Source organism: Exophiala bonariae (genome assembly GCF_035927105.1).
Source record: "Exophiala bonariae strain CCFEE 5792 chromosome Unknown scaffold_19, whole genome shotgun sequence".
NCBI lineage: Eukaryota > Fungi > Ascomycota > Eurotiomycetes > Chaetothyriales > Herpotrichiellaceae > Exophiala > Exophiala bonariae.
In genome coordinates, this window is record NW_027042494.1 from 192652 (window position 1) to 216155 (window position 23504).

Consider the following 23504-nt stretch of genomic DNA (forward strand, 5'->3'; position numbering starts at 1 on the left):
GAGCAACAGCCTCAATCTATTCATACCAGATGTCCCTATTATCAAAATATGCCAAAAATCGAAGTAGTTCCGCAGCACACGGGTCTTTCGCGTGCAAGTGTGCAAAAGAGATATTCCATGTCGTGAAGAGTTTTCGCTCGTGGTAGTCCTCTAACTCAACTGAAGCCTTGAGTTCCTCCCATCTCTTTTTATAGACGTCCAGATAGCCGCCGCATGTTTGATCGGTTTGGCTCAGGTATGCACCGGCAGTAGCAAGGCCAAGTGGCAATCCTTCTAAACGATCGGCGAGCTTCCACGCGTCAATGTCTACTCATGTCAGCCAGTAGTCAGCGAAAAGTGATTCAACATACCGTGTCTGATGTCTCGGCCAGATCTGGTAGACAAAATGTCAAAACATTGTTCAGGGTCTGTCAGTATCCGCAACTTAAGTTGCTTCGAAAACATTAACCTTTTGGTGCGTGTAGTGATTAAGATGTTGCCATGAGCTCTATGAGGAAAGTATTCTCGTATGTCGAATGCTGCGGGATCGGCCCTGGTGGCATCTGTAGTCTGCGGGAAATGGTCGTAGTTATCAAATATGAGCAACCAGCGACCGTTCTCTTCCTCAGACAGCCATTGCCTAAAAAGATTGATTCCCCCATCCGCAGGAATCGAGGTTATCTGTGAACGCTTGCAGATCGCAGCGTGTGCTTTTGTCAGGCTCTGTTTCAGACTCGGTTCGTCTTTTGCGTTAAGCCAAAAGACAGCGGAGTAAATGTATGAGTGCCTTTTCGCGTACGCCAGGCTGAGCTGTGTTTTGCCTAAACCACCCATACCAACAATACTTACCACCTTCTGAGCCGGGGATGTGAGATTCGGGTCAAGCTAATCTTTGAGAAGATTTAATTCAACCAATCTCCCAATGAAATAGTCATCCTGAATTTGAGGAGCGGCACTGAGGATTAATCCTTCATTATAGCTCAGCCTGGGTCTGGAATTCGGGGCCGAGGCACCCAAAAGGTTGAGAGCAGAGAGCAATTGCGCAACTTTGTCATTTGCGTCACTCTGCTCAATTGTTTGAGCAAAAACAAGAAGTTGAATATTGCTGTGCACACGATTCACCATATTGGCCGTTTCCTTCTCCCGTGAAAGGCTCAAGAGTGCCTTGGCTGCTCGCTCCAGCGACGAGTTTTTGACCTCAGGTAAGACCACCTCCAGGATCTCATGAAGAGACTTGACATCATCCGAGACATTGTTAAGAACTGGAAGAAATGCTATTAGGTCTTCAGGGCTCGCTGCTGCATTCTCTATACGGATGCGAAACTTGTTCAGAACATGGATCAAGAGTGGCAGTTGATCCGCGACCGACTGAAATGATGCTAGCAAAGTGGAGGCTGTTTTGCTGTAGGAGTGGAGGCGCGAAACAATCTTTGTTGCGAAGTCAACAATGTTGACAATGGACGCGACGAGTCCAATCACCGCCGCGGCCTCTGCCATTGTAAGACGTACTTGACGTGATGACTGTTTTACGATCGGATAGGACTGGAGAGAAGAAAGAAAGAAAGAAGGAAAGACCAATGAGGCTGAGAATGGGCAACCACATGCGAAGGCAGCATAGCCTCTGGTCACGTGAAAGTGGTTCATCGCAAACCAACTAAGAGGCGGAGCAAGGTGGAAATGAATCGATGATAGATCTCCGTGGACCTTCAAAGGATAATTTAGACTGCACGAAAAGGGAAATCGGGCGCTATCTCCTATCTCGGTGTCGTCGATCACTCGCATCGCTGTCCCTCTCACGATCTCGATGACTGCGGCGGGAAGAACTTGAGTCATATCTCTCCTCATCTCGTGGGCGGTCCCTATGCCTGTCGCGATGTCGACTATCATGATCATCGTAATCGCGCCTCCGCCGTTCTTTTGATCGACTTCGATCACGTGTAGACCGTGAATGCTCGGAGCCACGATGATCTCTATCCTTCTTGGACGATCGAGAAAAGGAGTTCATGTCATTGCGGTAGTTGCTGTCACCATTCGCTGGACGACGGTCGCGGTCTCGGTCTCGGTCCGGATCGCGATCGCGATCCTTGTCCCGTGGATTGTTCTCTAGATTTCTGTCACGTCGTTTCCTCCAATCTTCTTCCTTGAGTTCTCCCTTGGAATCCGAGATTTTCTTCTGCAATTGATCTTCGGTAATTCTCTCGCCTGTGACCTTGTTTTCTCGCATTAATGGAGTAAAGAAACCCTCTCCTTTATTGTTCTTTCTCATATCGGCTTTACCCCATGCGCCCAATTCGACACCAGCGCCTGGAGCGGCCTTGGCTCCAATACCAAGAAAGCCTTCTTGCTTGCGTGCCTTGCGAGAATCGTCGGGTTTCGGATTGAAGTCGATGACCTCCCCATTTGCACGTCGCTTCTTTCCCATACCTCTCAACATGGCCATGCCAAATTCTTCCACAGGCATTGCGGCGTAGTCCTCCAGAGTACTCGAGTCCGGGCGAGACGCCACATCGTCTCTGAAGTCCTCCGTCTCGTCTCTTGCGGCGAGTCGACCATTGGCTTGTTGCGCTATGACGGCAGTTGATTTTAGTTTGTTGGATCCATCCTCAAGCAAGGCATTCAGCGCTTCTTCGTCTGCCGTCAGTTGTCGTGGAGGCTCTTGTTTTTCGTCTGATGGTGGGGGTTCAGAGAGTCCGTTTGTTTCTTCTTGAGTAGATGCTTCTGCAAATTGTAACCCGCTTGCCTTGCTCACTTCAACTCTCTCCACTCTGACGGAATGGTCATTCTGTTGTTGTGCTTGGACTTCGGCTGGGAGAAGATTCTTGCGTCCTCGTTTGCGCCAATCGCCATTGCCCACATTCTCTATAATGCGCACATCTGGCTCCTGTAAAGGTTTGCTTAGAATAGCACCACTGGATGAGAAGCCAGTGACTGACTCATGTCTGGGGTGTTCTTCTTCTTCATTGTCTGAATCGTCATGTAGGGCAGTTTTGGATGGCCGAACAGAACCCGCGGGACGTGACTGTTGGGGGATCGCCTTTTGTGCGGGTGTTGTGACTTTGGACTTGCCGAAGCCGAAAGATATTGGCTTTGACATTGCGAGTGAACGCAGGACAGAGAAATGATACTGTAGGCATCAACCGTCGAACACATGGAAAGTGTTCAAGTTTTTGGAATTGCGCTCTGACAGATAATGGGTGACCGTAGAAAAACAGATGGTCCATTTGGTCCCCCGCATTAGGCGGAGATCGACTGCAAGTGCCAGAAGTAGTGGAGTCGTGAAGGCAACTTCGGCCATTTGATCAACACAATAATGAGAGTCGGAATTCAAAAGTCGCGCTCACAACTTCACTTCTCACACTCTTCTGGACGGATCTTTTTATCTGCGCAAACAACTCAAACAACCCTACTTCTCTTATCTCACGTCTCTCAATCTCAAAAACTCCGTGTCCACGACATCACAAAGTCGCCTCCTTGTCCATGGTCGGTCCAACTCGGTGACCTGCCTGTCAGGACTCAACGCCCCTCTCACCGAACCTCCTCTAACACCATCCTCCCCCTCTACCACTCTACGACATGGCCAGCGTTGATCAGTCCCTTCTGGGGACCTTCCAGAAACACATAGAGGACATGCGCAGTCTCTCACTCTGCAAAATATGCATCAAGCCATTCTACGAACCTTTCATTCTCGGGTGCGGGCACACCTACTGCTATTCATGTTTAGCCAACTGGTTCGGTGGTGCACAGGGTAGGAGGAAGAATCGAAATTGCCCCGATTGTAGAGCTGTCGTCACCATCCAACCATCACCCAACTATCTTCTTCGCGACTTGGTCCACATGTTTATTGGTCGAGTCGAGTTATTACCCGAAGATGAAACATTCGAAGAACATCAGCAAGGAAAAGAAGAGGAAGCAGCCTTACTTGCAGCAGATCGGGCTGGACCTGGTTTGTTCAAAGGCGCCTTCGTGCGGCAATCACTTCTTCTCCGACTAGGTGGGGGTGGAGTCCTCGACCCGGAAGATAATGTCTATCGTTGTCCTGAGTGTCACTGGGAGTTGGAGGATGGAGAGTGCCTGCAGTGTGGTTTCCGTGAATATGAGGCCGGTGGAGAAAGCCTTTCAGATTCCAGCGATGACCTATCCGACGACCCCAGTCTCGCGACAATCCACACTGATTACGATTCGGAAGGCCACGAAATGTCTCATCTAGACGCGCACACGATGGCCGGGCTTCATGATGACAGATTCGCAGATCTAGCACCTCCCTATTGGGGTAATGAGAGTGATGAAGAAGATGACGACGATGACGAGGACATGGACGGTTTTCTGGACGACGAAGACGATGGGATTGACTCGGACGACGACCAAGCCAGCCAAGCCACATTGACTGATGCACATCACCACACATTTCATAATGCAAATCACCGTGCAGCCCATCACCGCCACCAGCACATTGAGGTGGATCTGCGCTCGCCCGATCACCATCGCACAGACGATACGGGCACACAAACTACTAACTATGACGAGCAGTCGGATGTTGCGACAAATTACGATGAACAAACCGAAGAGTCGGACCAAGAGGACGATATTCGACCGAGTCAGAGAGCCTCGAGGAGACCCACTCGAATCATCATCAGTGATGATGAAGACGATGGCGATGGAGAACACGATGGCGGACCCGACGGTGAACCTGAGTCTTCCAGCGACTCAGAAGAAACCAGCGGAGACCCGGACAGTAGTGATGGCTCAGACGAAGACGATTCTGATGATGGCGGAAACGGTGCTGCCCATGGTGGTCCTGAGGACATGGATCAACATTACAATACCGAGGATGGCGATTCATTTTCAGATAATTCCGATGGCACGGAAATACAACCACCACAATCCATAGCACGTCGGAGGCAACATCTGCAGAACCAACGGTCAAGAAGAGCAGACACGATGCGAACCAAGTCTGATTACCGGACCGATATGAGCAATGCTACCCTTGAGAGACTCGGCCATGCAGTATTCAGGAACTCGATGAGCCGAGATATCCGCAATGCACGTCGAGGACGTCGTGCTATCTGAAGTGGGAGCATGGGTACACCATTGATACGAATGACGGATGTACTTGATCCCAATCCATACGACATGGCCTTCAATGTCAAAGACTGGCTCCTCAAAAGGCTAGAGTTGATGGGAGCATCCGCTTCCAGAGACACTCCAGACCATTCAACATGTGAAAGCGTCAAATTCTTCATTTGGATCCTCAGAATTGGCTGCAAGATACTACTACGTGCTATCACCTTCAGCCAGATGAGAATTGAGGGACGGGAGAGCTTTACTCCAGATGCCAGTGACAAGTTACTGCATAGCATCACCCACCTAGGGAGTTCATAGATACCCACAATCGAACATGATATTGTAATCTTCGATTTCATTTGCTGACAGACGCAATGATTGAGGACATCTACTGCAAAGTTAATGTTGAATCAATGAACCGAGATCTTTTTACGCCGTCGCTATGCAATACTAGGTAGATAAATGGTCTCTAGTGGTGAAAGGTCGCGTCCAGCAGAGAAGGGCTTTTCACTCCACATCCCTAAATCCGAAGCCTTGTGTGCCTTCCATTTCCCTTTCCCATTTTCCTACCACATTGACCCCTCATGGTTTTTAATTCCAGGCCAAACCCCATCGAATGCGGTACTTCGAATACAGCCTCAGAGTATCTTAAGCAGCCATAACTTGTTTGCTGGTGTCATACTCGAGATCCACAATGCCGTCCTTCTTGACCACCTTGACCGTCATGCCCTTGAAATCAATGGGCAGACGACGCTGCAGCTCGTCCGTGCACATGCGCAGGATCTTCATGCCTTGCTCGAATGAGATGTCTGGGTGGTGGTGCTTGTCCAGGATCGACAGGCAGTAGTATCTGTTTAGTAACACCGTGATTAGCTTGTTGATTCTTTCCCGGATCATATGTGTGTAGTCGGCCACTCACTGAGCATAGCCATGAGCCGCATAGGGCACCTGCGCACTGCTAGCCAGATAATCTAACCAGTACAGACTGGGCTGCTTGGAAATGGGGTCGACGCCGCCCAACAAGAGATTGACGTTATAGGGCTTCCGGCTCCGCAACGACCGAGCCAGCTCGCCACGCACAAAGCTCGCCACCGCGCTGGGCCCCAGATCTGTCTCGTTGCGCATCGTGTACAGTGCGATGTTGGCTTGGATGTATTCGGCGAATTGGATGGTGTCGCCTGCTTCGCCGGAGAAGGCCATCAGGGTGTTTTTGTTCAGGGCGCGGGTCTTGTCGTCGGAGGTCTTGAGGATAGTGGCGCCGCGCATGGCTGCTTTCGAGGCCGCGATGATTGTGAAATCTCGCCCGGTGAGGCCGAGAAGGACTTCCCTGGATTGGTGAAGTCATGTTAGTTGAGTGCGAGATGTCGGGGAGGTTGTCCTGCTTGGTGGAAGACTTACATTGTGAGTTTGGTTTTGCTTCGAGGGGTGATCGGTTGATTATACGGAGAGGATTTGTTCAGGTAGTCAGCAGATCAGTAGTAGGAGGTGATCTGAAGTTGTGGAGGGTATGTTGAAGGCTGTGATGGTCTGGATAGATTGCTTGCTATTTGCACTGCTCAATCGCGGGAGGATTATTGGAGACGCGAACGCAATGTTGCCTATGAAAATCAACTCCGGAGCGAATGACGTTTGAACATGTCCAGCTTTCCTTCAGCCTTGCTGTCAGACAGAAAGGCATTATTTAATTGGCTGCCTTCCCTGCAGTTCAGCCTTGCCTACCCGCATCAAAAAAAAAATTGGCCGCAGGCAATAATTCCAGTGCATACATCCGGTGGACAACCCAGACTTCTCTCTCTTTTCTAAACATCTAGCTCCCCACTGAACCACTAGGACTTGAAATGTCGTCATTTTTTACTGTCCCGGCGTCTCAGCGAAAGCGAAAACGAGGTGAAGATATTGCAGGAAAGTCGAGGAAACGGCGGGGAGTGGAAAAGAATGATCGAGACGATGCCGCTACCACTGACGGTTCCGCCCGCCGCAAACCTTTGAGGCCTCGGGACAATGAACGAGATGATTCGATATCTGGCAGCGACTCCGAAGCTGAAGTTGAATTGGAATCTGGAGAAGAGTCGGAAGCCACCTCAGAAGAAGGCGAAAATACCGCAGACCGCAGAATTCGTCTTGCTCAGCGATACCTTGACAACATTAAACAAGAGGTGGATGAGGCAGGGTTTGATGCAGAAGACCTCGACAAAGATCTGATAGCGCAAAGATTGAAAGAAGACGTGGACGAGGCGAAAGGGAGACAATTTCGACTCATTGCAACGAATCTGGATTTCCCCAATGCCGCACATTCTATGTTCCGGGCAGATACTGACAGCACCACTGGCGTCGCAGTCTGTCAACCATACGCTTATACAGTGAGCCGAGATAAGACTCTCGTCAAGTGGGAGTTGATACACCCCGGCCGACCCTCAGATAAGAAGAATTCTACAGCACCACGGAGGAAAAAGCCAAAGCAATGTGCATACGTTCGAGGCATCAAGATCCGAGCATCAGCGACACAGCAGCACGGGCATACAGGAGAGATACTGTCAGTTGCGGCTTCCCCGGACGGCAGATTCGTCGCTACTGGAGGTGCAGACAAGAAACTGATTATATGGGCTGCCGAAGATTTACGGCCACTGAAGACATTCATGACCCACAGAGATGCGGTCACTGGATTGGCATTCGCCCCTACCTCATCCCAATCAGGATTCGGAGCACAGTTATTCAGTGCGAGCAAGGATCGCTCTCTCAAAACCTACAGTCTAGCCGGCGAAGACAGTCTCGCCTATGTTGAGACTCTCTTTGGTCATCAGGATCATATTGTCGGCGTCTCTGCAGTCTCGGTGGACCAATGTGTGACAGTCGGGGCACGGGACCGAAAAGCGTTATGGTGGAAAGTGGTTGACGAATCACTGACGAAATTCCTGGGCGACAGTTCAAGGAGCGAAACATATCAGACCGGCAGTCTAGATTGTGTCGCTGCCTTACCGCCCGCAAATTTTGTGACTGGCAGTGATTCTGGGGCTATCGTGCTGTGGAATGTTCACCGGAAGAAGGCCGTCTTCACGGTTCAGACGGCTCATGGGGTGGATGAGCCACCTCCTCTTGAGGAAGTTACGTCGGAGACGAGTCCGGACGTCATTGAGCGGCTGAAGAAGAACGATGGTCGACAGCCTATGCCACGAGCCATCACTGCATTAGCGGCAGTACCAGGAACTGATGTTATTCTGAGTGGCAGCTGGGACGGAAAAGTCCGTGTATGGAAGCTAAGCAACGATAAGCGATCACTGATATCTCTTGGCTCGATTGGAGAGGTTGAACATAGCGGAATGACAAATGGTCACGTCAATGGAACCTCCGACGATGTGGATGAGGCTTCCCACAGCACGAGCGTCGATGAGCCCAGCAATAGGGCGATCTATGGCTTCATCAATTCGATAGCTGTGTTCGAAAGGAGAAACGAGATTGTGAATGAGTTTGGAGGGAAGAAAGAGGGCGAATGTGAAGGCCTGTGTGTCGTGGTTGGGACCGGAAAACAGATGAGGTTGGGTAGGTGGATGAAATTGCCCAAGGCAAAAAATGGCGCGGTGGTGTTTGAAGTACCACTATTGAAGACCCAGCTGTAATGGCTGGACTACAGACAACGTCGTGTTGTCAATCAACATCATAATAATGGCCATTCCTCTTGTACACCTCTCCTTGTCAACCAAAAGTAAATCCTGAAACCACAGCCTTGTCCTTCCTGGAATCGTAGACAAGGCTACCTAGACACGTGATTGACAACTCTTGGCAACACGGTAGTGGCTAAAAACTTCTCTGGACGACCAGAGCTTCAAACTTCTTTTTTTTCTTCTCTTCATCAAAAAAGCAACAGAGCCAGCCACGACCGTCGTTTCGTCCTTTTCTACAGCGATGTGTTGCCATGGGTCCATTGGACTCAGTGGCTCTGGAGAGCAATTCTTTCCCTGTAGGAAGTTTCTTTCTCGTTGGGTCCTCTTCATTGAGGGCGATGGGCTTGAAATGTCGATTATTCTAGGAAACATTCCATCTACATGATCTCTTAAAGCTTCACCTCTCGGTCCGAAAATCCTTTGCAATGCCAATATACCAAGTTCAAAAAGTTCCATAAGGGAGGGTGCCGTTTCCGTCATGATGTCCTCTGTGCCGTCGACAAAAGCTCGTACCTCCATGATCTGGCCTACGATCACCGCATTGAATCAGTGTGATGCGCTTTAGATCAGGCTCTTCTCGACAAGAATTATCAATCTCGAATGGCATTCTTGGCCATCTTGTGGTGCGTGCTTGCATTCCTCTCTCAAAAGGAAGGGCGTGTTGTTATGCTGTGTTGAACATTCCTGAAGTCTCGTTATGTGGACCTGGAGTTGATGCACGGTGCTCAACTCGAATGGGTAAATATCATTCCCTGCTGCGAAGATCTTTATACTTCCTTTTCTACCCAGCTCGTCTTTTTGAGTCTCGTCCGTTCGTTTTGAGCTGTTCAATTGTGCTCTAGTCACTCATTTGAAGCCTTTGCTTTACCTTTCTTGTTTTCCATCTTCCCCTCCATATTAGGATTCATCCTCTCGACGCATCGACCAGGCACCGACATACCAACGAAAATTGAAGCCTTCGAAATGAAACACTCCTACTCCTCACAGTGGTTGCGCGTCGCAGCGCTGCTTGCTGTGACGGCTAATGCTCAAACAACCACCCAGGTCAATGATCCTCTTGATACGGGCGTCCTCACCGTCACCTATTCGGTCTGCCCAACTGTATTGACGACCACCACCACCTTGTCGAGCACTCTAACCTACTGCGGATCAACCCTTTGCGATGGGGGATCACCAACCATCACAGCACCACCCATGACTACCACTGCACCCAATGGCAACGTGGGTCCTGTTCTCGACTTCACCAGGGTTGGTCCTGATGGAAAGACCACTATCCTTCGACAGCAAACCTGGGTCTACGACCAACTCTGCTCGGATGGAAGCAGCCTTGAACCGGCTACTTACATCATCACTGAGACTTGTGGGTGCGGCACTCATCCTACTAAAACTGCCGTCCCGGATGGTTTCACTACCACAGTTGTTCAGTGCAATTGCGGAGTCAATGGTGGTACAAGTTCTGTTACTCTCACTACACCTTGCTCTACTGGGCCTTATGCCACTGTCACGCCCATTACCGGTGGTTCTAGTTCCGGTAGTGATTCAGGTTCAAGTTTTGGTTCTGGCTCAGGATCTGGAAGCGGATCTGGCTCGGGCTCTGGTTCTGGTACCGGTAGTGGAGAAGGCTCAGGATCTGGTTCAGGATCTGGCAGTGGCAGTGGTACCGGCTCTGGTTCAGGGGCAGGATCTGGTGAGGGTGCTGGAAGCGGTGCTGGCTCTGGTACCGGTGCTGGAAGTGGTCCTGGCAGTGGCACAGGCTCTGGATCTGGATCTGGATCTAGTTCCGACAGCAGTTCAAACTCCGGAGGATCAGCCCTAAATAACGGCACCATCTCACCACCCATCACACCAGCGAATCCAGCTGAGTATCGTGGCTCCGCAGACAGGATGTCCATGGCCTTATCGGCCATTTTCGCTGTTGTTGTTGGCTGTTTGGCATGGACATTGTGATTCAAGAACTAAGGAATGGTTATGATTAAGGTTTTCTTATAGTTGCGCATCAATTGGTTGGTTGGTTTTTGGGACATAAGAAACGTTGGGCATTTCTAGTATACTGACAGAAAGGGAAGACTCAACTGTGGTGTTGCTTGTTCGTTCGGCATTGTTAGGTAGCTTGATAGTTGTTGTTTGTGGTAGTGCATGGCAGTTTGGATTCTAGCAACTTTTCTATCAAATTCGCTTTACTGTTGTGTCTTCCTCGGAACAGATCTAGAGAGGCCAGATCGAGAATGACCTAAAATAGTCAACAAGAAGAGCCTCTCTCTGAGCTCACCGTGCAATGAATCTCACGAGTGGATCAACAATTCATGTTTCCACCGGCAAGAAGCGTGCCGTTACAAAGATTGATCGAGTCAATGGAATCTAGTAACCATTCTTCACAAGGGAGAGATGCTAGTTGTCCAATAGGCATCGCGAAATGGGCAATTGACGCCCAAGTAGGTGGGGAGACAGTCGAAATCAGCGCTTGGCTGGGCGGCTATGAGGAACATGATAAGCCATTGGCAGCCCGCGACAGGGACTTGGGCGGGTAGAACACAGTAGCCTTCGGCTGAAATGGAGCCTGGAGTGTTGGCATGGTGTTACAAGTCGAATGGCGAACGTGGGCATCAGAGTCTTTAACAAGTGAGTGACGGACGCGTGGAGGGATTGCGTAGAGATTTGGGACTGTAAAAGTAGGGAGGCTACGAATATCCATATCCGTGGCCATCGATTAATACAGAAAGGAAGGAACAAACTCGCTTCTCTCAAATCACATCGCACTTGCCTCATTGTTGCTTCTTGGACTGCTCTTGCCCTGCCTGTGCCAGTGCAGCCTTCCCCCTCGTTCACTTTCCTGCCCACTTCCACTTGATCCCATCCCCTACACTTCCTCTTCTACGAACCTAGCCTGGGTTACACTACTCATATATATCCTCATCCGACCCTCTCGATATCTGCAGCGCTTGTTTCAACCCTCAAGGTCGCTCTTCTGGTCGCTCTTCTGGTCACTCGTATCTTACCTTCTATTCCCGTCAAAGGCCCCTGTCCACCCGAAAGCCGTGTCATCGTCATCTTTCCGGGCTCCACAACCCAGAATTCCCCCCTAAAACCAACGCGGCGCATTGACCTTAACTTGGTTATCTACAAGACCCCTCATCATCTTGGTCTTGCTTCACTCCATCCAAGACCTTGGGCGTCTCGACAGTCGCCATGAGTTTCTCAGGGCGCCCTCAGGGCAAGCCCGATGGTGAAATGTTCTTAAACCGTCCCAATGATCGCGATTCCCCTACCATTGTCGAACCATTGCGCATCAACAAAAGGACTTCAAGTGCTGGTTCTGGTGTCCTACCCACCCAAAGTCCACCCCCGCAGCAGCAGCCCGTTCAGACCACCCACTATCCCATGCCTTCGCTACCATATCCAGATGCTCGCCCTAACGGTGGTCCGCCATCCAATATACCTGCCAACTCCTATCCATACCCAGACGTTAGAAGAGTCACTTCCCCTGAGCAACCCGGAAGTGCGGGGAGTGGCACAAGGCAACAGGCAAAGAGAACTACCTCGGGCGATACAAAGCAAGGTCAGACTCTGGCCGAGAGGAGAGGGACTTTTCCAAAACCATTACCAGAGTCTCCTGGTCCTGAAGCACCAGACAAGGAAGGTCTGTTCCAACGTGCTCCTCAAAGAACGGCTGGTCCTGCAACTGCGCCTCTGCCGAATATGCAAGGTCAGCAACAGCACCAATACTGGCCTCCTCCATCAGCAAGTGCCACAGGCGATGCCCTGAGTAGATTGAACATCAGAGATCCGTCATCAATCAACCGCATAAGCTCGACCGCTTCCACGTCAACCACGAGGGCACAAAGAGGTTCTCCACCTCCACCCGAGACCCCCATAGTTGGTCCTAATGCTGTGGGCGCTCCAAACCCTGTGAGCGCACGGCCTCAGACGGATATTGAGGCTCGGTACGCGGCCTCTGGCATAGCCGGCACTGCAACTTTGACCAGTTTACAGGCTCAAAGCTTAGCTGCACAGCACAGAGCCGCTCAGTATGGCAATCAAGCGCCACCAGGTCAAGCTCAGGCCAATAATCCACCTCGCCGGCCATGGACACCCACAGAGCTTCCCGGAAGTACAGCTCATCCAGTTCCGACGGTATATCAGGGTATGGGCGAGGCAGAAACCTCTCCTCCGAGAACTTCTCCCCGACCACTCTCACATCATCAGGCGCAAGTCCAATCTCCTGGTCGAAATCCACAACATCCCTCCGAGACTGAAATTGCCAGGGTTGGACCTCATGAAGAGCCTCCCCCCGCTTATTCTCAGGTGCCTGGTGCGGCAAATGGGAGGCAATACCCCTCTGACAAGCAAAGACGAAGCACTGCCGGAGCATCCCTACCACCATCAATAGGTGTGGCTCAGGCACCTACAAACATTACCCCAGGCATTCAAGTACCCAATCAATCGGATCATCCAGCATTCGCGAATGATCCTCGACAAGGAACTCCAAGCAATGCGGCGCAGCCTATCCTCAATGGCCATGTACAACAACAACCACAACCACAACAGTATCAGGTACCGCAGACTCCCTCACAAATACCTCCGGCCTCCCCTCCGCCACTACCAGAAGGCTGGATAGCTCATATGGACCCAAATTCCGGCCAGTATTATTATATTCATCTGCCCACGCAATCTACGCAATGGGAATTTCCAAAGGGTCCCACCCCCTTGAACTTGACCGAGACGCCTCTGTCACCCGTCGCAACTATCTACCAGAATCCTCTTGCTTCACCCGGTCTTTCCTTTTCTCAGAAACCACTCGCATCTCCAGGTGTCCCTTTGACTCCATTCACACCAGGATTCGATCAACAAAGTGTCATGGGATTATCTAGCCCGGCTGCTTTTACGGGTCCTCCACCGACTGCGGGTGTAGACCTGTACAAGATTGTCGCTACCAATGGAGTGTACTTTGGACCATACCTGCGCTATTGTAACATGGACATTGAACGGGGTATCTGGTATGGATCGATACTATTGGTCACTGATGCGCCACAACCTCCTACTATCCATATCCATCAGAGTACCGATTTGTCACCGAATCCTCGTCAGCTGAAAGCTGCTAACATCTGGACCCACCAAAGATGGACATTCTACAAGTATGAGATAGATCTTGTCATGGATGAATCTGGACCTGCGAAGTGGACCTACGCAATCACATCACATTTAGGTTGCACTCGATATGAATTCATGGTGGCCGGCAAGCATGAGACAAATTGGAGATTCATCGCAACATCGGGCAACGACTTTTCATTGAATGTCAGTGCCAATGAACGAGCTAGACTAGGCGGTGCAGGCTTCATGTGGAAAGATATCATGCAAAAACATGCTGAATGTGGTGGTTTTCACTGTCAGCTTGGTCTGGGTGGTCAGATCTCTGCCGACAGATTGTGGAAGGAAATTCCTTCCTTGAAACAATGGTTGGCTACAAGTGGCAAAGACAACAGAAAGAATGCTATGTGGACGGCTGCACACGAGGAGGATGTTACACACGCCTATTTCCATTACTACACCAGTCATTTCGATCAGCCATACCTACGAGAAGCTTTCGCGCAGATACCCCATGTTTTGATAATTGACGACCATGACATGTAAGTACTTTTTTGCTCACTAGGTGTCTTCAGTATGCTAACAAATCATAGTTTTGACGGATTTGGATCCTACCCCGAATATATGCAGTTCAGCAATATGTTCAAAAACATCGGTCGCATCGGTATTGAGATGTACTTACTATTTCAGCATCATACGACTTTGGAACTTCTTCGTAATGTTTCCGATGATCGAGATCTATTCACCATCACGGGTACTGGATGGCACTTCGTCAAGTACCTTGGACCAGCGGTAGCTATTGTTGGGCCAGATACAAGAAGTGAAAGGAATCCACATCAAGTCATGGCTGGACCAACTTACCAGGGCCTTTTCCCGAAGATTGCGCTTTTACCCTCAACGATTCAACACTGCATACTCATGGTAGCGGTTCCTTTAATCTATCCTCGACTTGATGCTGCTGAATCCATCGCACACACTGTGGCGACTGGCAAGAAAGCCGTGACCGGAACATACAATCTCCTTGGAAAAGTCACTAGCTCTGTGGCTGGTGTTGTTGGTGCGAAAGGCGCCGTTGGTTCGGGATTTGATTCCGTCAAGAGAGCTGTTGGAAAGTCTGGCCTGATGGGAGGAATTCTAAGTCCATTCGGAGATATCGATGTGCTCGATGAGTTGAAAGATCAATGGACACACGAATCGAAGGTATGCAGACGGAAAGTTGACTTGGAAGCAAATTTACTAATTCGTTTCAGGACCTTGAGCGAACATATTTCATTCGGACTCTGCAAGGCATCTCTCACCAACGGTCCATCCGCTTTACGTTTCTCTCTGGAGCTGTCAATACTTGTGGAGCAGGATTGGTTCATGATCCTTCTCATCCATCAGACCACAAAACCATGTATCAACTCATTTCATCCTCGGTGGTGAACACGCCACCACCAAGTTACGTCATGAAATTACTCAACAACAATAAGCCTCTCTACATTCCTCCAAATGGGCAAAGGTCGACTCCCCAGCAACCAACAGACACCAAAGAAGACATGATGGAGATATTCAGTCATGACGGTAATGGTCAACCCACCAACAATCGCAAATTGATGGCAAGGAGGAATTATGTGGCCATAGTGGTTTATGACCCCGAGATCGTGAACGGAACATTTGGACAAACCGGAATGCATCGGGGTTCCGGCAAGTTGAGTCTTGCTGCAGACTTCCTCGTTCAAGGTGAAGGGGGTTATGGTGGTGTTGTGAAATTCGGACCTGTGGTCGTTCCAAGTCTGGAATACGGTCGGTGATCAGAGTCTTGTGATGCGGACACAATGAGTGGATGAGTGGAAGAGAATATGAACGGGATGCTATATATTTGGCATATATCAACGAAATGAAAGCGAAGCAATCTGTGTCAGAATCGATAGCGAGCATAGCGAAGGATGTACTTGTTGTTCCTATCTTAAGGTAATTTCAAGCATGATTGAATAAACTACAAACCGCCCTCGTATGAAGGGTAATTATCAAATGAGCTTGAACTTTGTTGCGGACACAAAGCGTGACCGCTGGACATGCTGAAGGCTGGTGTGGAGGAATAAATATTCAAGTAGTTGCTGATGTTCCTCTCGGACGATTTGGCGCCACCATCTAGCTATTCACGAGTTGAACCCGCGGACATATTGATCACTATACGCGACCTCCAGAATCACAATTCCACCACTTCATGTAGTTCTCGTTCTAACAACACGTGTACACATTTCATCTATTCGTACATTGCTTTATTCGTTGCTAGGGAGACGGATGCCCAAAACTGCGATGTGCGCTCCGATAACTGAATACTCAACCGTATTAGTATCACGAAATTGCTCCTGACGCAACCTCCACCACCAGTCGTTCGCTCGCTGTTCTTTACGCGGCTCGATGCTAACAAGGTTCCCCATCGGCTTGCAATGGCAGTGCGTCTATCCGGGTTGCAGCGCGAGGTCATCAAACTATATCGACGCTGTCTACGTGAAGCTGCGAAGAAGCCAGAGGTGAGGTTCTTGCCACCCCAAGCAGCATAGACATATCGAGCTAACCGCCTACCTGTCAAAGGCGACGAGACAGAACTTCCGCAATGCTGCACAGTGAGTTTCTTCATTCATTTTTGAGAGCGTAATAGTGTCTGATTGTTATCACAGACGGGAATTTCGCAAGAACACGAAGGTCGACAAGAAGGACTTTGCTGCCGTGGAGACTCTTTTGAGAATGGGCTATCGGAAGCTGGACCTCTATTCGTCCCCTGGTGTTCGCGACATTCATTGAGCAGCTTTAGCTGCCAGATACTAGGCCAGATTGATGCTGATGCGCAGCGTCTATGCGAGACTGTGTCTGTTCATCTAGCTCGACCAGAATGACGGATTTCCAATCTTCATGATCTGCCGGTCACGTGATAGAATCTCATGGTAACTCGGAGACAAGTATCGCCACTTCCGGAGCATTCGAGAATAGGCACGAATTTGCTTGCGTCTCACAGAAGCATCCAGTATTGTCGAGATGGCTCAAGACTCTAGGTAATCACTGCTTGCTCATCGAGTCGGTGGAAACTAGTATCTTCCATCTGGCAAGATGAATACCTATAAGATCTTGATCATCTCTGGCCTTTCTCCAACTCGACATCTTTCAAAGAACAAGTCATATGCATTCAACCAGAAGAATCATCCCCCGAACATCCATCAAACTCAGCCCAACTTCATCAACCAGAAACATGTCTTTCCTCTTCCCCAGAATCGCTTATGCTCCCGTGCGATGCGCACCCGCTCGCCACGAGGTCGCACCTCTATTCAGTCTGCTCGACGACACCTTCAATGAGCTTCAGCGGGCCACTCGCCAAGCTCAGAGGAAGACTTTCAACCCTCGCTTCAACGTCACCGAGAACAAGGATGTCTACTTGCTAGAGGGTGAACTACCCGGCATCGACCAGAAGAACCTCAGCATCGAATTCGTCGATGAGCACACCTTGACCATCAAGGGCCGGACTGAGTCACGAACCGAGTCTGGTCGTCGCCCAGAAGCAGTCGAGTCTGAAAAGACCCCCGCTGCCGCTGTCGAAGACACTGCCGCCTCAGAGACCAGCAGCGTGAAATCCCACCAAGCTACTGTCGAAGATGAGGAGGAGCAGCCCGCCAACGCCAGTGCCGCGGCGCAAGAAAACACTGAAGTCGCCGCACCATCACCGGCAGCCGCTCCCGCCAAGGCTGAAGCACCCAAGCAGCCCGAGTCACACCGTTGGATCTCAGAACGGCACGTCGGAGAATTTTCGAGGAGCTTTAGCTTCCCGGCCCGGGTGAACCAAGAAGCTGTGCGGGCATCGTTGAAGAATGGTATCCTCAACATTGTCGTTCCCAAGGCGCCGGCTCCAGAGAGCAGACGCATCAGCATCGAGTAAATTGGAGCAGGGCTCGGCAATGCAACAGGCTATTTTTGTTGTACCTCACGCGGCCAACATTTTAATGCAAAAACAAAATCATGGATCGAGCCTATCGGCAATGTTGTGTCGAAACTTGCATAGCGGGCGGTATTGGTCTAATCGGGTTTCCAAGTTTGCAGAAATGCATATCATTTGCAGAGCATAGCATAGCATGGTGTCTCGGATACTAGTACTCACAGATACATAATGATGATCATCCAATCAATCAATCAATCAACTCCTTGACAATATTTCGTAAGTTTCTCTCCTAAAGTTCGTTCTGTAGTGATGCGTAATTCTCATGCATTGGTTATTATTTCTACACGTGCAAATGGCACATAGCGCTGCCTGTCGATAACAGGCCACACGTGAAAAATGAATCCGGGCCAAAAGGGCGGAGGCGCAGTACCTACATATGGATTGGTCCGGGTAACCCAAAGTGCATATCTGCAGTGTACGGAGTAGTTGTGAACTACATGAGGCGTCCGTCCCCTCTACGGAGTACCTCTTACTACTGCTCGATAATTGTCGCAAGGCCGCGTAAGAGTAAAAATAGCTTCCGCAAGCGACACACCATGCCCATCGTAAGTGCACATGCACCGCAACGCCAGAGTCGGACCTTGCATTGTGGTGGTGCCACATATGCCAACAATGATAGGACGGTCACGATGTCAATTGTTGGAAATGCCATCCATTGATACGTACAAGGTGGAGTGAGAGAGAGGGGTGGTTCTACAGACCAACCTCCAGCATTTTTCCTATATGTTGATCCTTACCACTGTCCGGATATCCATTTCGGTGGAGATGTTTCCCATTCGACTATACGGATATCTCTGGTTGGAATGGAAATCGAGTTGCAGTGACGATCACCATCGGCTGGATCGATGATCTCAAGCGTGATTTCCCTGACCTGGAGCTCGAGTCGAAACTGGCAATCTGGTTGAAGGGTGATTGGGGCACTGGGAATCTCGATTTAGGCGTGCGGTGGCGTTGTCGGGGGTTGTTTTCTCCGCAGTGCCTGGTCTTTTCGCCCCCCGGGGCCTTGCTGCACGAGGCAGAGCCTAGAGCTCAGAAGTCCAGAGGAGGCATGGAGGGCATGGAGGGCATGGAGAGGGGAAACATGCCTAAACTCGTGCCGCAACTTAAAGCGTTCGTCACTGGACTCGCTTGAGGCGTCTCCGACTCCCTGACAACCATTCATGGCTTAGTGGTGGCTCAAGCTTGATTAAGCGGGCATGGAGGGGAGCAAGGCCCAGTCCTTAGCTGTTCCAGGGTTGGTCCCAGGTGGCTGTTCCACAATTCCAACGCCCAGTTTCCAGCTTTCTGCATCTCTTACGCCTCTCATGGCTTGGAATGTGGATTGACTTTGACTCTCCCGGGCTACGCTCGACGCCCTCCTTGTTTATCTCATCCCACTTCCACCCAATCACTGTCGCAGCATCGCTGGATGGGGGCCATTCATCCCATGTCCACGTCCGTTTACTTCATGAAATGCATCCAGCATATCCGTACGGATACATGACCTATTCCGCGTCCTGCTTTTTCTTGAAACTTGGAGCTTTCGCTGCAGGGCAAGCTCTTCATGATCAAGTCACAGACGGGTGCTTTTCGTCATTGCCCTGTGCTTCTGTCGTCCGTCGTTCGTTCTTGCCTTTCTGCCTTGATTGAATCTGTCCCTCGTTGAGCGGTTACGTCGAGCATATTTACCTACAGCAAGTGTATATACCACGATTGAACACCGACCACTCTACATCGGTCAAAGAGGTTACGTATTGGTCAACGAGTCAAGTCCAGACGCTTGGAGCCTCGCGCATCGCGCAACGCGCCGCTGCCACTCCCCCATCCCAGCCCGCCTTTACCGTGTGCACGGTCACCATCCTCCTTGCCAGTCACGAGCATTCGTCATGGCTGAGGCCCTACGGATAGTGCACCATTAAGACCATATCCTCCAAATCTTCACCCGAACGACCCTTTTGACGATTTGCCAAACATGGCTTTGTTTGGTAGACGCAAATCCGTCGTCCAGGTCGAGATCACTCCTGCAGATGAACAGGTCGAACAGAGAGAAAAAGAGAGGGATCGCCGCAGAAATCGCCTGTCAAAGCCCCTCACAAATAGCAAAATCTCCATCACTGCATCGACAACAAGTCTCCAGGACTCGGTGACCAAGAGCCGCAATCATAGTGCAACAGAGCTTGTCAACACTCACGAACTGTCTTCCCACCCCAGCAATCCCGACCTGAGGCAACAGATTCGAACTGAAGTGTTCGATTCGGATAGACTCTCACCTCAAGATGCTTTGAAAAGTTCCTCAACACTGAGTGTGGCTCAGATGGTCAGACAGTTCGACAAGGATGCTACATCTGCGAATGCCTCAGAAGATTCTCTGTTGCCAGTCGACAAGCCGAAGAAGAGGAAGTCATTGCTGTTAAGACGGTTTTCCGCCCAGACTTCTTTCAATCTGAGTCGCTCGGCTAGCAAAGAGAAAGTCAAAGTCACCAACCTCGAGGCGGTAGTCCTGTCACCCAGTTCGTCGATGGATAGAATGGTTGATGCTCCTTCTATCCCCACTACACGTCGAGCTTCCTTCACTCCTGGAGCTGCCACTAGAAAGCCATCAGCCGTGCTCTCCACCGAGGAAATGAGACTTCAACAGGAGGCGATTGAAGAAGTCGAAGAACGGAGTGTAATAGAGTTAGACTATTTCGATTGGCGACCTCGACCTCCAACCATGACTGGACGAGCTGGTACTCCTGCGGATCTCAGTTATTCTCATCTGGCAGGGCTCAAAATTGGTTCCTTGCAGGTTATGAATGGACGAGCCTCTCCTGCTCTAAGCGAACTGACCATGGTCTCGAAGCATCTCCTGACAGTGCCACGACAGCTTAGAGACGTATCCAGTGATTATGGTGATGCAGATGATGATGATACTCACGAAGTCGCTCTGATCACGGACCGTTCCTTGCTTGTTGAAACACCCAACGCAGTCAAGGAGGCTCGAAATTTCACCTGGGAAAGTGTCGTTGCAGACCGTGAAGAAACAGCAGATGTCGAGTCTGAGATAGACGTCAGGACAAAGGTTCCTCTGGACATGGATGATGACCATGCTTCCATCATGGCGAAGGAGTATATTTCAGAGCTGCCTCAGAGTCCATACTCGGTGGCACGCTCCAGCTCTTTACCCGGTTCACTTCGACGATTTCGATCTGATGATTCCCTGCAGAGAAGTCCCTCGATCTCTTCTTTGCAGAAAACACCTCCAATGACATCCTTACAAAGGACTCCTTCAATGATGTCTCTGCAAAGATCTCCTTCACCCGAGAATTACCAAGCGAAAGATGCTACGTCTCCTGTTAGCTTTCGCACAGTATCAAGTCTTTCGCATACTGGTTCGGTAGTGAGGCGGCCAAGTCTACGGGTGGCTGTTGTACAACCTGACCCCTCAGCAGATCACGATGATCATCCTGCAGGTAGCGTCATGAGCTGGTATTCCCCGGTGGAGCCAAGCTTCAACCAGCTCGAGGCCTTCCAATCAGCGGTCGAGTTTCAAACTCAAAGCCAACTATCTCGACCCCAGCCTCAAGGAAACCTTGACAAATCCGACAGTGGTTACAGCTCGAATAATTCTCTACGTTCTCTTCGCATGTCTAAAGTTGCACCTAACATCCCACAGACATTAGTTGAACCCCCCGTTGTTGCTCAACCATCACCAGCGGAGCCACAAACCATGTCATCGGATCTCAGATATCGACCAAGTATTCTTAAATCACGAAAGACAGAGCCGAACGTACCAACGTTTGCCAATCTACGCCCTGCCGTCATACCGCTGAACGTAACACCGACCAGTCCGTCGCCCATAGATCCACTTACGGAAACATCACTCAAGCCAGTAAAGCAAAGAAAGAAACTACAGAAGAAACGTGCGCAAAGCCAGCCACCGAGCAAGATCGCCATTACCAGAGTTCGTTCTTTCGAAGCAGAAACTATTCCTGCCATCCCTCAAGATGTCAGAGAGAACCTGCGAATCCGAACACAAGAAGTCCCGGAACTTGAACAGACATACGCCAGACTAAATAATCAAGCCAGTCTATCAACCATGTTTCTTCCAACGCATGAAGTCAGATTTCCTTCGCCTGAGCCAGAGCGAAAACCCGAGGTACGCCGTTCAAGATCCATTAGCAGACCTCGATCGTGGATATCTCGACCAAAAGAAGACAACACAAGATCAAGAAACATCTCCGATCTCAGTCAAAGTGATGCCCTTGCCATAATTAATGACTTTGGAACCGCGGCGTCATCACTTGGAAATAATCCATATCATATTGCTCATGAAAGTATGATCCCAAACCCTCCTGCTCCCAAACACTTGCATAACAAAGCACCGCGTCCGAAATCTATGATGGATGACAAGTCTGCTGCTGTCGTTGCCAAGTTTCGAAGACGGTCATACCAACAGCGCGAGGCGTTCTCTGATAGACGACCATCTTTTAATGACAGAGGTGGTATTCCTGGCAAACCTCTTCGTCCAGGCAGCTTCATCAGTGACAACCCACCGATAACTCAGGAGATGCTTCAGACTGTATATCGAACCTCCTCCATGCAAAGAGGGGCATCACTAGAGGACAGTCTAGCTCCTCCTGCTCCGTCCCATTCTCCACCACCTCCTCCACCCCACTCACCTCGTCCAGCTTATGTGGACTATGAGGAAGATTACTCGGACCTAGTGGTTGCACCCCCTCCACCATCCCACTCGCCACGACCTGTCGATATCACTCCAGATCCTTGGGCGGCTCAAGCAGCTAGCTGGAGATCTCGAAGACAGTCCATTGGTCTTGCGCTGAAGGAACAAGCTGGATATTCTCAAGGAATTGAACAGGCGGGGCATCATGTTGAAGAACCCCTTTACCCTGCTATTCCTCCTCGCAATGATCCACAAAGAGCAGGCTGGGCGCAATATACCACTTCGCCAGAAGAGTATTTCCCATCCCAAAATTATGCCGTTCAACAATATGCCCCAGAATATTATCCAGATCACCAAGAGCAATATCGGGGAAGAGAACAATACCAGAATGCCACTCCATCTCATGGTCGCTACTGTGAACAATTTGCCACATATGGCGATGGAACAGATCGAGGAAGATCTGTGAGACCCCAGAACAAAGTCCATCGTAGACCATTACCAGAGCCACGAAACGCACAGGCACAGTATCAAACTCGGGATCACTCACAAGCCCGAAGTATTCGGAGCCAAGCATCTTCACTCGCCGAGGAACTGCATCCAGAACACCTCGAACCTCCTCAACCCGCACCAGAGTTTGGCCGGTATTCTGGCGGCATGGACTATGGTTATGAACGCGGAAATGGCTTTGGTGGTTCTGCCGGGACAAGATCCGTGAGCGGTAAGGCGGACGGTTCCAGAAAGGGTGTTCCCTTGAGGGCGAGCTATGGGGTCGATCTAGGAGATGTGCCGGTTTCATACATGGTCAGAGTATGATAATAGAGCTCACTCCAAAAGTATTGATCGAGGCGGGCTTGGCTCATTGGCTATTGCCAACTTTCAACTACATGCTGGATTTTGAAGTGCCTACAGCATTCCATTTTTCACCTTATGCACATAGGCGACACAGACGCCAAAGATTTCTACAGTGAGACGTTTACTAATTCCTCTTTACGGCTTTCTTTGAGCATTATCAGATGCCAGTCAGCACATTTATATACCCTAGGTTGGAAACTCACAGGTTTTGGACATTATGAGGTTTGGATTTTCAAATTTTCACAATCAGGGGTGG

The 23504-nt window shown here is 50.1% G+C and overlaps 10 protein-coding genes across 10 annotated transcripts; 7 read left to right on the forward strand and 3 right to left on the reverse strand.

The window, feature by feature from the left end:
* Positions 1 to 16: 16 nt before the first annotated feature.
* Positions 17 to 1476, reverse strand: LTR84_004304 (uncharacterized protein; the record flags this gene model as incomplete). The annotated part of the gene is made up of 4 exons (XM_064847881.1): positions 17 to 306; positions 351 to 373; positions 449 to 834; positions 892 to 1476. 4 exons carry the CDS (start codon positions 1474 to 1476, stop codon positions 17 to 19), a joined length of 1284 nt encoding a protein of 427 aa, XP_064704420.1.
* Positions 1477 to 1726: 250 nt separating this feature from the next.
* Positions 1727 to 3073, reverse strand: LTR84_004305 (uncharacterized protein; the record flags this gene model as incomplete). The annotated part of the gene is made up of 1 exon (XM_064847882.1): positions 1727 to 3073. One exon carries the CDS (start codon positions 3071 to 3073, stop codon positions 1727 to 1729), a length of 1347 nt encoding a protein of 448 aa, XP_064704421.1.
* Positions 3074 to 3552: 479 nt separating this feature from the next.
* Positions 3553 to 5046, forward strand: LTR84_004306 (uncharacterized protein; the record flags this gene model as incomplete). The annotated part of the gene is made up of 2 exons (XM_064847883.1): positions 3553 to 3613; positions 3701 to 5046. 2 exons carry the CDS (start codon positions 3553 to 3555, stop codon positions 5044 to 5046), a joined length of 1407 nt encoding a protein of 468 aa, XP_064704422.1.
* A 642-nt stretch (positions 5047 to 5688) lies between these two features.
* PCB4 (putative proteasome subunit beta type-4) lies at positions 5689 to 6306 on the reverse strand (the record flags this gene model as incomplete). The annotated part of the gene is made up of 2 exons (XM_064847884.1): positions 5689 to 5890; positions 5960 to 6306. 2 exons carry the CDS (start codon positions 6304 to 6306, stop codon positions 5689 to 5691), a joined length of 549 nt encoding a protein of 182 aa, XP_064704423.1.
* Positions 6307 to 6878: 572 nt separating this feature from the next.
* LTR84_004308 (uncharacterized protein) lies at positions 6879 to 8654 on the forward strand (the record flags this gene model as incomplete). The annotated part of the gene is made up of 1 exon (XM_064847885.1): positions 6879 to 8654. The coding sequence occupies one exon, from the start codon at positions 6879 to 6881 to the stop codon at positions 8652 to 8654; it is 1776 nt and encodes a 591-aa protein (XP_064704424.1).
* Positions 8655 to 9662: 1008 nt separating this feature from the next.
* On the forward strand, positions 9663 to 10646 carry LTR84_004309 (uncharacterized protein; the record flags this gene model as incomplete). Its single annotated transcript, XM_064847886.1, has 1 exon — positions 9663 to 10646. One exon carries the CDS (start codon positions 9663 to 9665, stop codon positions 10644 to 10646), a length of 984 nt encoding a protein of 327 aa, XP_064704425.1.
* Positions 10647 to 11885: 1239 nt separating this feature from the next.
* Positions 11886 to 15574, forward strand: LTR84_004310 (uncharacterized protein; the record flags this gene model as incomplete). Its single annotated transcript, XM_064847887.1, has 3 exons — positions 11886 to 14323; positions 14375 to 14981; positions 15032 to 15574. The coding sequence occupies 3 exons, from the start codon at positions 11886 to 11888 to the stop codon at positions 15572 to 15574; spliced, it is 3588 nt and encodes a 1195-aa protein (XP_064704426.1).
* Positions 15575 to 16216: 642 nt separating this feature from the next.
* On the forward strand, positions 16217 to 16571 carry LTR84_004311 (uncharacterized protein; the record flags this gene model as incomplete). Its single annotated transcript, XM_064847888.1, has 3 exons — positions 16217 to 16300; positions 16362 to 16393; positions 16448 to 16571. 3 exons carry the CDS (start codon positions 16217 to 16219, stop codon positions 16569 to 16571), a joined length of 240 nt encoding a protein of 79 aa, XP_064704427.1.
* A 442-nt stretch (positions 16572 to 17013) lies between these two features.
* On the forward strand, positions 17014 to 17694 carry LTR84_004312 (uncharacterized protein; the record flags this gene model as incomplete). The annotated part of the gene is made up of 1 exon (XM_064847889.1): positions 17014 to 17694. One exon carries the CDS (start codon positions 17014 to 17016, stop codon positions 17692 to 17694), a length of 681 nt encoding a protein of 226 aa, XP_064704428.1.
* A 2011-nt stretch (positions 17695 to 19705) lies between these two features.
* Positions 19706 to 23209, forward strand: LTR84_004313 (uncharacterized protein; the record flags this gene model as incomplete). The annotated part of the gene is made up of 1 exon (XM_064847890.1): positions 19706 to 23209. One exon carries the CDS (start codon positions 19706 to 19708, stop codon positions 23207 to 23209), a length of 3504 nt encoding a protein of 1167 aa, XP_064704429.1.
* Between the last annotated feature and the right edge of the window lie 295 nt (positions 23210 to 23504).